Source organism: Apodemus sylvaticus, chromosome 5, assembly GCF_947179515.1.
Source record: "Apodemus sylvaticus chromosome 5, mApoSyl1.1, whole genome shotgun sequence".
Classification (NCBI taxonomy): domain Eukaryota; kingdom Metazoa; phylum Chordata; class Mammalia; order Rodentia; family Muridae; genus Apodemus; species Apodemus sylvaticus.
The window spans coordinates 138,185,435-138,198,159 of NC_067476.1; the positions used below are offsets into that span (position 1 = coordinate 138,185,435).

General features: G+C 51.8%; 1 protein-coding gene across 1 annotated transcript; it reads left to right on the plus strand.

Moving 5' to 3' along the window:
• Positions 1-638: 638 nt before the first annotated feature.
• Positions 639-11,991, plus strand: LOC127684647 (cytochrome c oxidase subunit 4 isoform 2, mitochondrial). The gene is made up of 5 exons (XM_052181533.1): positions 639-688; positions 1,647-1,728; positions 3,541-3,708; positions 7,645-7,776; positions 11,731-11,991. The coding sequence occupies exons 2-5, from the start codon at positions 1,647-1,649 to the stop codon at positions 11,865-11,867; spliced, it is 519 nt and encodes a 172-aa protein (XP_052037493.1). The 5' UTR covers positions 639-688; the 3' UTR covers positions 11,868-11,991.
• The last annotated feature ends 734 nt before the right edge of the window (positions 11,992-12,725 follow it).

Sequence of the window (12,725 nt, forward strand, 5' to 3'; positions counted from 1 at the left end):
CACTTGTTGAGAGTCACACAGCTCAGATGAGGAATCAGAGGGGAAGGAGGCTTTCTCTCTCTTTCCTTAGAGACAATGACTTGTAGCAAAGCCAACTTAGTGATCTTCCTGCTTCTACCTCAGGAATCCTGGGACCACTGGTGGCCTGTGGCTGAAGGGGGCTTCCCTCGGACTCCTAACCGGGCCTCTCTTAGGGTGGAGGGCCCAGGAGAGCCCACAACGGTACTTGAAGGCCGCCTGGGGCGGAGGCGGAAGGCTGGTGAGACACTGGAGTCACACCTGTCATCTCAGCGCCCTGGAAGTGGAGACAAGAGGTAGCTCAGGGCCAGTCTCCTCGATATAGTGAGTTCCAGGCCAGCCTGGATTACGGAAAATCCTGACTCAACAAAACCAGAGAGCATTCGCGGTGGGACGGCAGGAGAAAGGCGGTTTTGTTCTCCTGTTCTTCTGTCAGCTGGGGGTCTGCTGAGGTCCCGGTGAGGACCGGCGGGAAGCCACAGTCCTTTCTTTTCTCCTGCGCCCCTGGGGACGTGGCCCAGCACCAGCGACCGAGGCGGGATGTTCCCACGTGGGGGTGGCGGGCGGAGGCGGGGCGTGCTCTGGTCCCCTCGACCGGGTCTGCGATTCCCTGCTAGTCACTCAGCAGGACAGCTCTGGGTAGCTCCGCCGCCGCCTCCAGCTTGCGATTGTGAGTCCCACTTGAGGGAAGGGTCGCGGGGGTGGGGCGTTTGGGGCAGACACCACACAGCCCTCTTTCGCTGAGGCTCCACCACTGACCCGTCTTAATGCCGGATCCTAGTCCCGGGCATCATCCCAGGACCTAGAAGTGGGGTCTCTTTTCAGAGGGTGGGTTGGCCCTTTTCCTAGAAGTACTGCCTCTCCTGCCCGCTGACCCAGTTTGGTCCTTGGCCTCTAAAGCCCCTGGGATGCCAGACTCTGCTGTCCCGCGTCCCGAGAGTCTGGAGTGATGGTAGGGCGCGCAACCCCCTCCTCCTGCAGCGGAGCAGGCAGAGCGCACGTAGGCAGTCAATTAAGGAGACCTTGGGGCCAGACGTAGAGCATCTGCTTAGAGGTCTGGGCTAACGGCCTTGTGGGGAGGAGGCTCAGGACTTTCCTCTGGGGCGGACAATTAGTAGCTCTTCCCAGCTTGGCTGATCGGAGCGCGGAGCTCCCTGTCCTAAACTGTTCAGATCGTACCCAGTGGCTTGACCTCTTCCCACTTCCCAAGTGATGAATGGAGACCCCAAGAGGGGCCCTAAGATCTAGGGCAGCGGTTCCCAACCTGGGGTGGCGGCGGGGGAGGGGGGAGTGCAGTGCGGGGGAGGGCGCTGGGCGACTCTTTTACAGGGGTCTCCTAGGACCATTGGCATATCAGGTATTTACACTAGGATTCACAACAGTAGCAAAACTTATAGTTATGAAGTAGCAACAAAAATAATTTTACAGTTGGGGTCACCACAACATGAACTGTATTAAGGAGTCATCAGCATTAGGAAGGTTGAGAACCACTGGTCTAGAGCCCCCTCATCTACTCCCATGGTGAAGATAAAGCTGGATGGTCACCTGACCAGCAAATCAGAATCTGACAGAGAGGAGCAACCAGAGATCGATGTGGTCCTGAACCAGACATGTCTCCTGTCCCGCAGATGTTTTCCAGAGCTGCCCGGAGCTTGGTAATAAGGACTGGAGGGCTCAGGACTCGAGGGACACACAGCTCAGGAGATGCTGGTAAGTCTCAGATCCCGATGCCCAGCACAGCTCTGACAGGGAGGCCTGTTAACTAGCTCATATCACTTCCTTTGATCCTGTCCCTGGGTTCTGCACCAAGTTTCTCTGGCAAATGGAGCCACTGAGGAAGGAGGGGGCAGATCCCTCATTGCAGGTCTCATTGCACACCTTACCTCTGAGGCCTTCGTATCCCAGGAGGAGGCGGCTATAGAATAGGACCCTGAATTCTCCTTTCCAGACCTTGGTGTCAGGACTGGTCAGAAGAAAGAGGTCAAAAGCAGGAGAGATTTCAGCCAGATAGTGGGAGGAATGTCCTGATGCTCAGGAGAATAATGTCAAAGATACCATTTGTTGATCCATTACAACCCTAGTACATGGAAGACTGAAGCCAAAAGGATCACTGTGAGTTAGAGACCAGCCTGGGCTACAGAGGGAGACTGTCTCAAAAAAAAAAAAAACAAAATAGGAGGAGGGAGGGAGGGAGGGAGGGAGGGAGGGAGAGAGAGAGAGAGAGAGAAAGAGAGATTGAACTCAGAACTAGAACTAAGATTGCTCTGATATTGTTCTCCTGCCTCTAGTATCAACAATCAGGGGAGGCCCTAGCAAGGCCTCCACTCCTAACCTTGCTCAGGCCAACCCAGCAGTCTGCAAGAAGCTGAGGCCTAGTTACCAAGGAAAGGCTCTAGAAGAGGCTGGGAAGAAAGAAAACTGTCCTGTCTGGACTGATGATCGCCGAATACTGCAATGTGCCTGGCCTTTGGTGCTCTAAAACAATTATTATTGCTTCTGTGTACCATGTGTGGGATGATTTAAATGCATTATTGTATGCATGCCACATCATGCTTGTAGAGGTCAGAGGGCAACTTTGTAGAATTGCTTCTTCCACATTTGCATAGACTCTAGGGAGTGAACTCAGGTCACCTGTTTACTGTAGCTGCCTTTACCCTCCGAGTCACTTGTAGGTCTCTTCCTTTCCTTTTGTTCTATTTCTTTTGTTCTTTTTATTTATTTGTTTTTTGGAGGAAGGCTGTCACCTACCAGGCTGACCTGGGAATTGCTCTGTACCTGAGGACAATCTTGAACTTCTAATCCTCCTGCCTCTGCCTCCCAAGTCCTTCAGAATGATGAGATGACAGTCATGTTCCTCCATGCTCAGCGGTGGGTGCTGGGGATCAAAGCCAGACCTTCCCACACCCCCAGGCTTCCTGTGTACTGGGCAAACTCTCCACTAACCAAGCTAGATTCTTGGCCCCGCTTCCTGCAGAGGATCTGTATTATCTGGGAGGCTCCCCCGAGGTGTGGAACATTCTATCACCAATTCCTTATAAAGGAGGCTGATCAGATACAACTGAGCACAGGGCCTTGCACGGTGAGCGGCAGTGCGAACCCAGCTGTCTCTAATGAAGCCCCATTAGGCACATGTAAATCCACGCACAGGGTGCTTCACCGTTTGCAAGGCAGTATCGAGTGGATCTCAGTTCCGGCTTTAAGCCCTTCCTTACCCCTAGCCTCTGCCTTACTGCACCTCCTCTCAGGCTTAGATCTTCTTCCCAAAGAACCCAGGGTTTGCAGCAAACAGGAGGTGACCTCTAGCCCTGGCCGTGGTCCTTGCTTGACCGAGCAATGTGTGTGTCTGTGAAATGGAAGATGACCACATCATCTGGCTCAGTGACATTGGCCAATGAGCCCACAACTCACCTAAAAGCCACAAGCTGGCACTCGGTGAACAAGGCATGCCTATAATTAAAACCACGATTAAAGAAGGCTGGCTCTGGGGCAGCGTGGACACAGCTTTCTCCCTCGTACCTGCAGCCAGCAGCCGGCGGCGGAGGATGACCCCCTATATTGACTGCTATGCCCAGCGCTCCTATCCCATGCCGGATGAGCCCTTCTGCACAGAGCTCAGCGAGGAGCAGCGGGCCCTGAAGGAGAAAGAGAAGGGCAGCTGGACCCAGCTGAGCCAAGCAGAGAAGGTGGCCTGTAAGAACTGGGTTAGGCGGGCGGGCTGGAGAAGGGGGGAGGGGGGAGAGGTGAAGTTTGACTCACCTTTATTCCCTGAACCTCCACGTCTGAAGCTAGTGACATGGGGGACATGAGGAGAGTCGCCTGGACTGACCTCATGGTGTGAGACAGAATGTGTGGCTAAGGTTGGATGTATCCCTGGGAATGCAGAACCAAAAGGCAGATGGAGTCTCCAGGAGGTCTTACTGTGGAGTCCAAGTGACATGGAGAAAGGTGTCACAGCAGGTGACAGGTGTGGAGGGTCCTTATGGCACTAAGTGGGGCACAGAAAGGCAGCTGAGGTAGGCAGGGAGAAGGGAGGTGGGAAGGCTATGTGGCCCTGGGCTAGCCTTGGCTATCTGGAGCCTATTTGCCTCATTCCACAGATGGGGTGGCAGACATCTTTCATTTCAGGAAGTACCAATGGACAGAAGCTGGTTCGCTCACTCACTCACTGGGTGTCTTACTGGGCATCTGCTACAAATGCAGACCCTGGCAGTACAGTTGGGGACAAGCCAGGCTGCACCCTTGCCATGTAAACTTACATGCCCAGTGCTCTGCCTGGCCCCTCTTCCTTCCTCCCACGTCCCCCACTGCTGTCCCATCTCCCTCCTCTTCTCCTTTTTGCTCTCCCTCTCCCCAACCTCCCTCTTCCTTCCTCTCCACCCTCCTCCCTGTCTGCTCCCCCCTCCTCTCCCTCTCCCCCTCCCTCATTCCCTTCCTTCTCTTGTTTCCATCCCTCTCCCCTCTATAACAGAAAGGGAGGGCCTTCTTTTCTTCTAGTTATTTATTTGTTTTTATTTTATGTATACAAGTACACTGTCTTCAGACCCCAGAAGAGGGCATCAGACCCCATTACGGATGGTTGTGAACCACGATGTGGTTGCTGGGGATTGAACTCAGGACCTCTGGAAGAGCAGTCAGTGCTCTTAACCACTGAGCCATCTCTCCAGCTTCCCCCTCTTGCCTTCTTTCCCCAAATGTCACCACACTAAGGATGCCCACGTGCCCACCATTAAGTGGCCAGCAGCTGGTGGAATAACCAGAGAAAACTGAGGCTCAGGAAAATAAAATCACTCGCTGGCTTGGCCTCACAGCTCGACATTGGTCAGGACTTGTTCCCACACAGAAGGCTCTGGGACTTTACCACAGCCATACCACACACTCTGGGAAGGTTGGTGAGCTGCGGGATGGCACCAGCGTCCTCAGCAAACAGCAACGGAGCCTGGACCTCTTCCCCTGACCCACCCCACCCCTCATGCTCCCCCCCATCCCCACTGTTCTCACCTTCACCCCACCTCCTCCCTTCTTTCTGCTGCTCTGGGTAGAGAGTCTCTGTGGCAGCCAAACTGCCCAGCCCAAGCCAGTTCTGCCCGGAAGCTGTGCCAGCTCTCCTTTTTCCTTCACACAGCCGTTTCAGAGCTATTTAAAGTACAGAGAGACTTTGTTCACTTAGGCCGACACCCTTAAAGAACTGTAGGGAAGAAGGGAAAGAGGGGTGGCCAGGAATGAGGAGAAGCAGGGAAGGAAGGAGAGAAGGAAGGAAGGAAGGAAGGAAGGAAGGAAGGAAGGAAGGAAGGAAGGAAGGAAGGAAGGAAGGAAGGAAAGAGAGAAGGAAGGAAGGAAAGAGAGAAGGAAGGAAGGAAAGAGAGAAGGAAGGAAGGAGAGAAGGAAGGAAGGAAGGAAGGAAGGAAGGAAGGAAGGAAGGAAGGAAGGAAGGAAGGGTGGGTCAGTGTCCTTCTCGAAGTCCTCCTGAGACCAGGTCCTTGGCACACAGACACTCCTTGTCCCTCTGTTTTCACTCTGTGACTCTTGGTCTGAGCCTGGTCCACACATCTCCCGATAGCCATTCCAGAGCCTAGGTAGGGATCTGACTGGGACTATATTTTGATAATTACCAGAAGGTATACAACGTAAGCAAAAATAAAGTTTTTAAATTGGCATGGCGATATACACTTGGTTTTTTTTTTGTTTGTTTGTTTGGTTGGTTTGGTTTGGTTTTGGTTTTTCGAGACAGTAGCCCTGGATGTCCTGGAACTCCCTCTGTAGACCAGGCTGGCCTCAAACTCAGCAATCCGCCTGCCTCTGCCTCCCAAGTGCTAGGATTACAGGCATGCGCCACCACCGCCCGGCTTATGATAAACACTTGTAATCCCAGCCCTAGGAATGGCTGAGGCAGGAGGATTGTGGATTCAAGGACAGCCTGGGCTGTATAGTGAGATTATTTCCCAAAATAAACCAATGTTTTATAGTTTTAAATTCATAATGATACAAAACAGAGCCTCTTGTGCCGGAGCCTCTGGCTGCCAGGAACATTGGTGAGCAGAGCCCTTGTTCTTCCAAAGGTCTGGGAGGGTGAGCTCTACAAAGCAGATAAACTCCTCAGCAGGGGGAGGAAAGGCAGGAAAGTCTTGATAAAAATTTGTCACATAAAAGCTTGTTTTTGTACTCCTGTGTTAGAAATCCACCTTCCCTCTTTAGTTAGAATAAACTCAAATCCAGCCAGGCAGTGGTGGCGCACGACTTTGGCCCCAGCACTTGGGAGGCAGAGGCAGGTGGATCTCTGAGTTTGAGGCCAGCCTGGTTTACAAAGTGAGTTTCAGGACAGCCAGGGCTACACAGAGAAACCCTGTCTCAAAAAAAACAAAAACAAAACAAAACAAAAAGAATGGACCCTAGCCGGGCAGTGGTGGCACACGCCTTTACTCCCAGCATTGGGAGGCAGAGGTAGAATTCTGAGTTCGAGGCCAGCCTGGTTTACAGAGTGAGTTCCAGGACAGCTAGAGCTACACAGAGAAACCCTGTCTCAAAACAAACAAACAAACAAACAAAAAAACCCACCAACAACAAAAAGAGTGGATCCAAATCTGTCTTCCCTGTGCCTGGCCAGGTCCTGTGGGCTCTGCCTCCTGCTGAGGCTCACTGCTCCTCAGCAACATTGCCCACCCTTGGCCCTTCCCTGTCTGTAGAAGTCCTGAGGCATTTAGGTTTTTTTTTTTTTTTTTTGGTACAAAGGGTTTCATAATATATCTTGGATGGTCTGGAATCCAATATGTAGACCCAGCTGACCTTGAACTCACTAAGATCCACCTGCCTCCACTTGACTAGTATTGGAACCGAAGGCATGTGCCACTGCCCGCTGCTGACTTTAATTTCAAGTTGACTTCCTCTGTCCCTAACCGTGGGTTCCAGGATCTCTTAGAGGCTTTCTCAGTCTCCCTAATGGAGGTGCCTTTCCCACCCCGCCCCAACATATTTGCTGAAATATTTGCTGTCTCCCCTCTTACGTCCCACGAGGGTAAGAATCTTCGTTCAACGTGGTCACTGCTGTGCAGGGGGTCGCCATGCTTTGGGTACAGAATGTGTTTAATAAGGATCCCATGGATGAGCTGCCTACAAGGTGCGACATTCAAGCAGCAGAGGCAGGGGTGAGACTCTAGCTCGAAACAAGCAAAACATACAAGCAAACAAGAAGGGGCTGGGGGACTGGGGAGACCGGCTCAATCAATAAAGTGCTGCCGTGCATGCCTGAGCACATGGAGTCCAGGAGACAGACAGACAGACAGACAACAGGGAAGGCAAGTCCTGGCCTGCAATCTCCCAGCTGTGGGGAGGCCAAGGCAGGAGACTCTCTCTGGCCAGCTAATCTAGACCAATCAGTGAGTTCCGGGTTTAGTAAGAGACTGTCTCAAAATCCACAGCAGAAAGGGATTAAGGAAGACGAAGAGGGACGACCTCCAGTCTTCACATTCCTGCATATATGTGCCCGTGTGCATGCACTTGCACACACAAAGGCTGACTGAATAGCTTATGGTTCAGGAAGGGACAGTCAAGGGTCTCAGGGGCCAACGGCTGGCTCCAGGGTCCTTGGTATGGTTACCCATGAGTCCCCTTCCACACACTGCCTGCCTCCAGTGTACCGGCTCCAGTTCCATGAGACCTTCGCAGAGATGAACCATCGCTCCAACGAATGGAAGACGGTGATGGGCTGCGTCTTCTTCTTCATTGGATTCACGGCTCTGGTGATTTGGTGGCAGCGGGTCTACGGTGAGTGGATGGGTCATATGGTTATCGGCCATCTATGCCCTTTGTGTCCATAGCCATTGGCTGAGCTCTCATGGGGACTATATTTAGGACTCAACTGAAGGGGTCTGAAAGTCTCCACAGAGGGAGAGTGAAGAACAGAACATGGCCACCGAGTGGGGGATGTAGGGAAGTTAGCTCTTCTGGGCATTAGTTTCCTCATCTGTAAAATGGGACTAGTAAAACCCAGCTCTCTGTGCTCTCCTGAGGATTTAATGAGAGGGCTATAGCCTATAGGTCCAAGTGGGTGCATGAACGTGAATGGTGATGTTTTTGATTGCTGGGTATTAATGACATATTTCTTAACATATTTTCAACAATTGGACAATTGGAAGACATGAGTCTATTGTCTTTTTTCTTTTCTTTTTCTTTTCTTTCTTTCTTTTTTTTTTTTTTTTTTTTTTTTGAGTCTCACTATTTAGCTTTGGCTAGACTGGAACTTACTAGGTAGACCAAACCAGGCTGGCCTCAAACGCGCAGAGATCCATTTGTCTCCAAGTGAATGGGATTAAAGGTGATCACCACTATGGCCAGCTCCTCTGTTTTCTCTGAAAGCAGGTTTACTCTGCAGGCAAGGCTGACCTCAGACTTGGGAGTCTCCTTTCTAAGAGCTGGGGTTAGGCACGCAGGAGCACCAGGTTCATTTCCCTCTCACAGAAAAAGGCCAGTGAGACAATCCAGGCAGGAGGGCAGCTCCGCGGACCCTCTGCTCCAGCACACTTGACAGGAAGGGAAAGCTTGCCTGCCTTTGGTGTGGAAGATGGGGTTTCCATGGCCAGCCTCTTTTGTTCATGTCCTATTGGCTACAGATGATCACATGTCCTTGCTTAGCTACAAGGAAAGCTGGGAAATATGGAAAATGTCCCTTTTCTTACCAGATTCACTGCCCCAATGCAAGGTCTTGCTAGGTGGTGGTGGTGGTGGTGGTGGTGGTGGTGGTGGTGGTGGTGGTGGTGGTGGTGCACACCTTTAATCCCAGCACTCAGGAGGCAGATCTCTGAATTAGAGGCAAGCCTGGTCTATAGAGTGAGTTCCAGGACAGCCAGGGCTACACAGAGAAACACTGTCTCAAAAAACCAACCAACCAGCCAGGCAGTGGTGGCACAGGCCTTTCATCCCAGCACTTGGGAGGCAGAGGCAGGCGAATTTTTGAGTTTGAGGCCAGCCTGGTCTACAGAGTTCCAGGACAGCCAGGGCTACACAGAGCAACCCTGTCTTGAAAAATCTTGAAAAAACAACAAAACAAAACAAAAAACCACAAACAAACAAACAAATAAATAAGGCCCAATGTCTTAGTGTTCTGTTGCTGTGAAGAGACAGCATGACCACGACAACTCGAATAGCGAGCATTTAACTGAGGCTTGTCTACAGTGTGAGAGGTTTAGCCCATTGTCATGGAGGCAAGCAGGCAGACACGGTGTGCAGAAGTAGCTGGGGGGTTCTACGTCCAGATCAGCACACAGCAGGAAGGAAGGGCAGCATAGGGCTTAGTCTGGGCTTCTGAAATCTCAAAGCCCACCCCTAGTGGGACACCTTCTCCCACAAGGCCACACCTCTTAATGCTTTTCAAATAGTGGCACTCCCTAATAACTAAATATTCCAACACATGAGCCATTCTTGTTCAAAGTGCCACACCCAGGCTGGTGTGAAGCCCAGTGAGTAGCCGTAGGTTGGTCACAGAGCCTCAGCAATCGCCATTCTGCTGTAAAATTTCAAGTGCTGAGAACACCAAGAGTCATCAACGGGTTGGCTTTGTTTCTTTGCTTTTGGAGGAGGGTCATTTCTTTCTTTCTTTGAAAATTGTATTTCGTATGGAGGTCAGAGGACAGCTTCTGGGTGTCAGAGTCAGGCCTGGTGTCACGCACATTCACCCATTAAGCCCTTTTGCCAGTCCTTTGGGTGTTTGCTTGTTTTAATCAGGACCTCATTATGTACTCCTGGCTGTCTTGGAACTCTCTGTAGACCAGGCTGACCTTGAATTGACAGAGGCCTGCCTGCCTCTCTCTCTGCCTCCCAAGTGCCGGGAGTGGCCTGCTGTGACTTTTGTAAAAACTTGATGGGAGTTCCTGTCTGGCACAGATGTGAGATGGGGAAGTCTTTGCAAAATGGTCTAGCTCAGGGTTTGCTATGTCGCTGGGGCCCTTTGCATCCACCGCTGGATAGAGAGTATCAGTGGTGAGGTTGGAAGATGGCCCAGTCAGTAAACAACTTGCCATGTAATCCTGAGATCCTGAGTTCGTATCCCACCCCAGCTGAGATGTCAGGCTAGAGAGAAGGCTCAGCAGTTAAGAACACTGCTGGCTACTCTTCTAGAGGACCTGGGTTCGTTCCTAGCACCAACATGAGAGTTCACAACAGTTTATAAGTCCAGTCCCAGGGGTTATAGCATCCTTTTCTGGTCTCCTCAGGCATCAGACACACACATAGTGAACAGACACACACTCAGGCAGAACACCAATACTATAACAACAACAACAATAACAATAATAATAATAATGTATAATATAAATTAAAATATAAGTTATATACAGATATAATAGTTATATATAATTGTTATTACCGTTCTCATTCTTTTTGAAGCTAGGCTGTGGTGGAGCACATCTGTAATTCCAGCACTGGGAAGGTAGAGGCAGTAGGACCCCTGCAGCCAGCCTAGCGGGCAGTGAGCCGCAGGGACAGTGAGGAACTCTGTGGTGGGACTGGTGAGGCAACTCAGCGGGTAGAGGAAGGTGCATGCCACCATGCCTACAACTTGAGTTCAGTTTCCAGAACCACACACTGGAAGGAGAGAACTACCTTCTCTCACCTCCACACACGCATCCTAGCTCACACCGGCTCTCCACTGCGCATGCCCCACAAATAAATGAATGGAGGAGAAAATTAAGTATCCGGGATAGAGCCTAGGCTAGGAGAGTCACCCTGGGGAGCAATGGACATAGAGTGGGAGCCCCCGGGCCTTTGCTAGGCCATAGATAAGGGTCTCTCAAGCCCCTCTCTGAGAGTCTAGTCTTTGGGTTGAATGCTGTTCCCCCTTGGTATTTATCATTACTAGGTGGCCCAGGCTGGCCTTAAGCTCTCTATCCTGCCTCAGCTTTCCAAGTGCTGGGATGACCGACCTGGACCTCTGCCTGGCTCCTCCCCCTACCTGGCTCCTCCCCCTGCCTGGCCCCTCCCCTGCCTGGCTCCTCCCTCTGCCTGGCTCCTCCCTCAGTTTGTAAAGTGAACTGTGTCTACCTACCTTCTACTCACCATGATCTCCTGAAGCTGTAGGATACAGAAGGAGCTCCCTTGCCCTTCCTGTCTAGTGGGAGGCTACAGGCAGGGCTTCCTCTCTGTGCAGCCAGAGAGATGCCCAGTCCCTCACAAGCTCTCATACCCCATCCCCATAGCCCTCCAGACAGAACCGCCGCTGGGGAAAGTGAGGCTCGGAGAGGTGTAGTAACTTGTTCAAGGCCACACAGTGCAGAAGCGGTGGGGCTGGGAGTGAGCCAGTAACAGGGAGAAGTGAGGAAACAGACTCCCTGTGGGGAAGGAGCTGCAATAGGTCTAAGATAAGGCTGGGAGCAAGGCCTGGTGCCTGGACCGCTCTTTTCGAGAGAGTCTGGAGAGCCTGTTGGTACACACAGTAATCCCAGCCCTGGGCCACACATGCAAGTGGATCTCTGTGAGTTCAAAGCCACCCTAGTCTACATAGGGAGTTTCAGGACAACCAGAGCCATATAGTAAAACCATGTTTCTAAAAGAGAGAAAGAGGTGGGGGTGGGGTGGGGTGGGGTGGGAGCCTGGAGACAGCAAGAACACTCTCGCAGGGGACCCTGACCGTGGCCGCAGACCAGGCTCAGAGCGGCTGTAGCGTAGACTAGGCCCAGAGTCAGAGTAGGCCTGGGCTGCCACGGACGCACCGTTGCCTCCCTGCAGTGTTCCCGAAGAAGGTTGTCACCCTGACAGAAGAACGGAAAGCCCAGCAGCTCCAGCGCCTCCTGGACATGAAGAGCAACCCCATACAGGGCCTGGCTGCCCACTGGGATTATGAGAAGAAAGAGTGGAAGAAGTGACCAACACCACAGTCTGCCGCCTGCCCTTGCCAACCCGCCTCTGCAGCCCAGGAGACCCTCCTCCCCTCCCCTCCCCTCCCCTCCCTTCCTCTCCCTTCCCTCCTCCTCCTGTCCGATCTCTACTCCCTTCTGCTCCAATAAAAGCAGCCTGCTTTGTTCTGCCTGCAAAGTCCCCTTTGGACTAAATTATCTAAATGTAATCATTGAGATGGTGGGCAGGGGGCGGGAACAAGCCATGAAGGGTTTCCTGGAGAAGTGGGTTAGGCTTGGGCATTAGACAGGATGGGGGGAAAGGCAGGATGCAGGGGTAAGACAGGATGGAGAAAAGAAAGCATTCAAGGGAGGCAGTAAGCACTCTTATTCACAGTCAACTAACAAGTCTTTACTGAGCTCCCATGCATACCTAGTAGGAAGACTGCAGGCTCTGGGGATGCTGCAGTATATATGGCGAAGTCCTTGGCTTCACAGAGGAGGCCTTTCTTCTGTGGAGGCCAATACAGTGAATAATAAATAATGGAGAGAAATACCATGTGGTGGGGACGAGTGCCACAGAGTAGGCCAAGAGGAGTCTGGGAAGCAGATGAAGAGTCTCTTAAGGGAAGTGGTTCTTCTGAAGAGCGCAGAACAAGCACTGAATGGAGGCTGTGGAGCTTGTGGAAACTCTCACTTGTGTGTGAGACCTGGAGCTTCATCTCTGGCATTACATAAAGACGAGAGAGAGAGAGAGAGAGAGAGAGAGAGAGAGAGAGAGAGAGAGAGAGAGAGAGAGAGAGAGAGAAGAAAGAAAAGAAAGGAAAAGGATAAAGAAAAGAAAAAAGAAGCTTGCCTGTGATCCCAGCACTCAGGAGGCAGACACAG

Coding starts and splice junctions, on each gene's coding strand:
- LOC127684647 (XM_052181533.1), top strand. CDS start 1,647: ATGTTTTCCAGAGCTGCCCGGAGCTTGGTAATAAGGACTGGAGGGCTC. Junction 1,729..3,540: donor ACACAGCTCAGGAGATGCTG/GTAAGTCTCAGA, acceptor TCGTACCTGCAG/CCAGCAGCCGGCGGCGGAGG. Junction 3,709..7,644: donor CCAAGCAGAGAAGGTGGCCT/GTAAGAACTGGG, acceptor GCCTGCCTCCAG/TGTACCGGCTCCAGTTCCAT.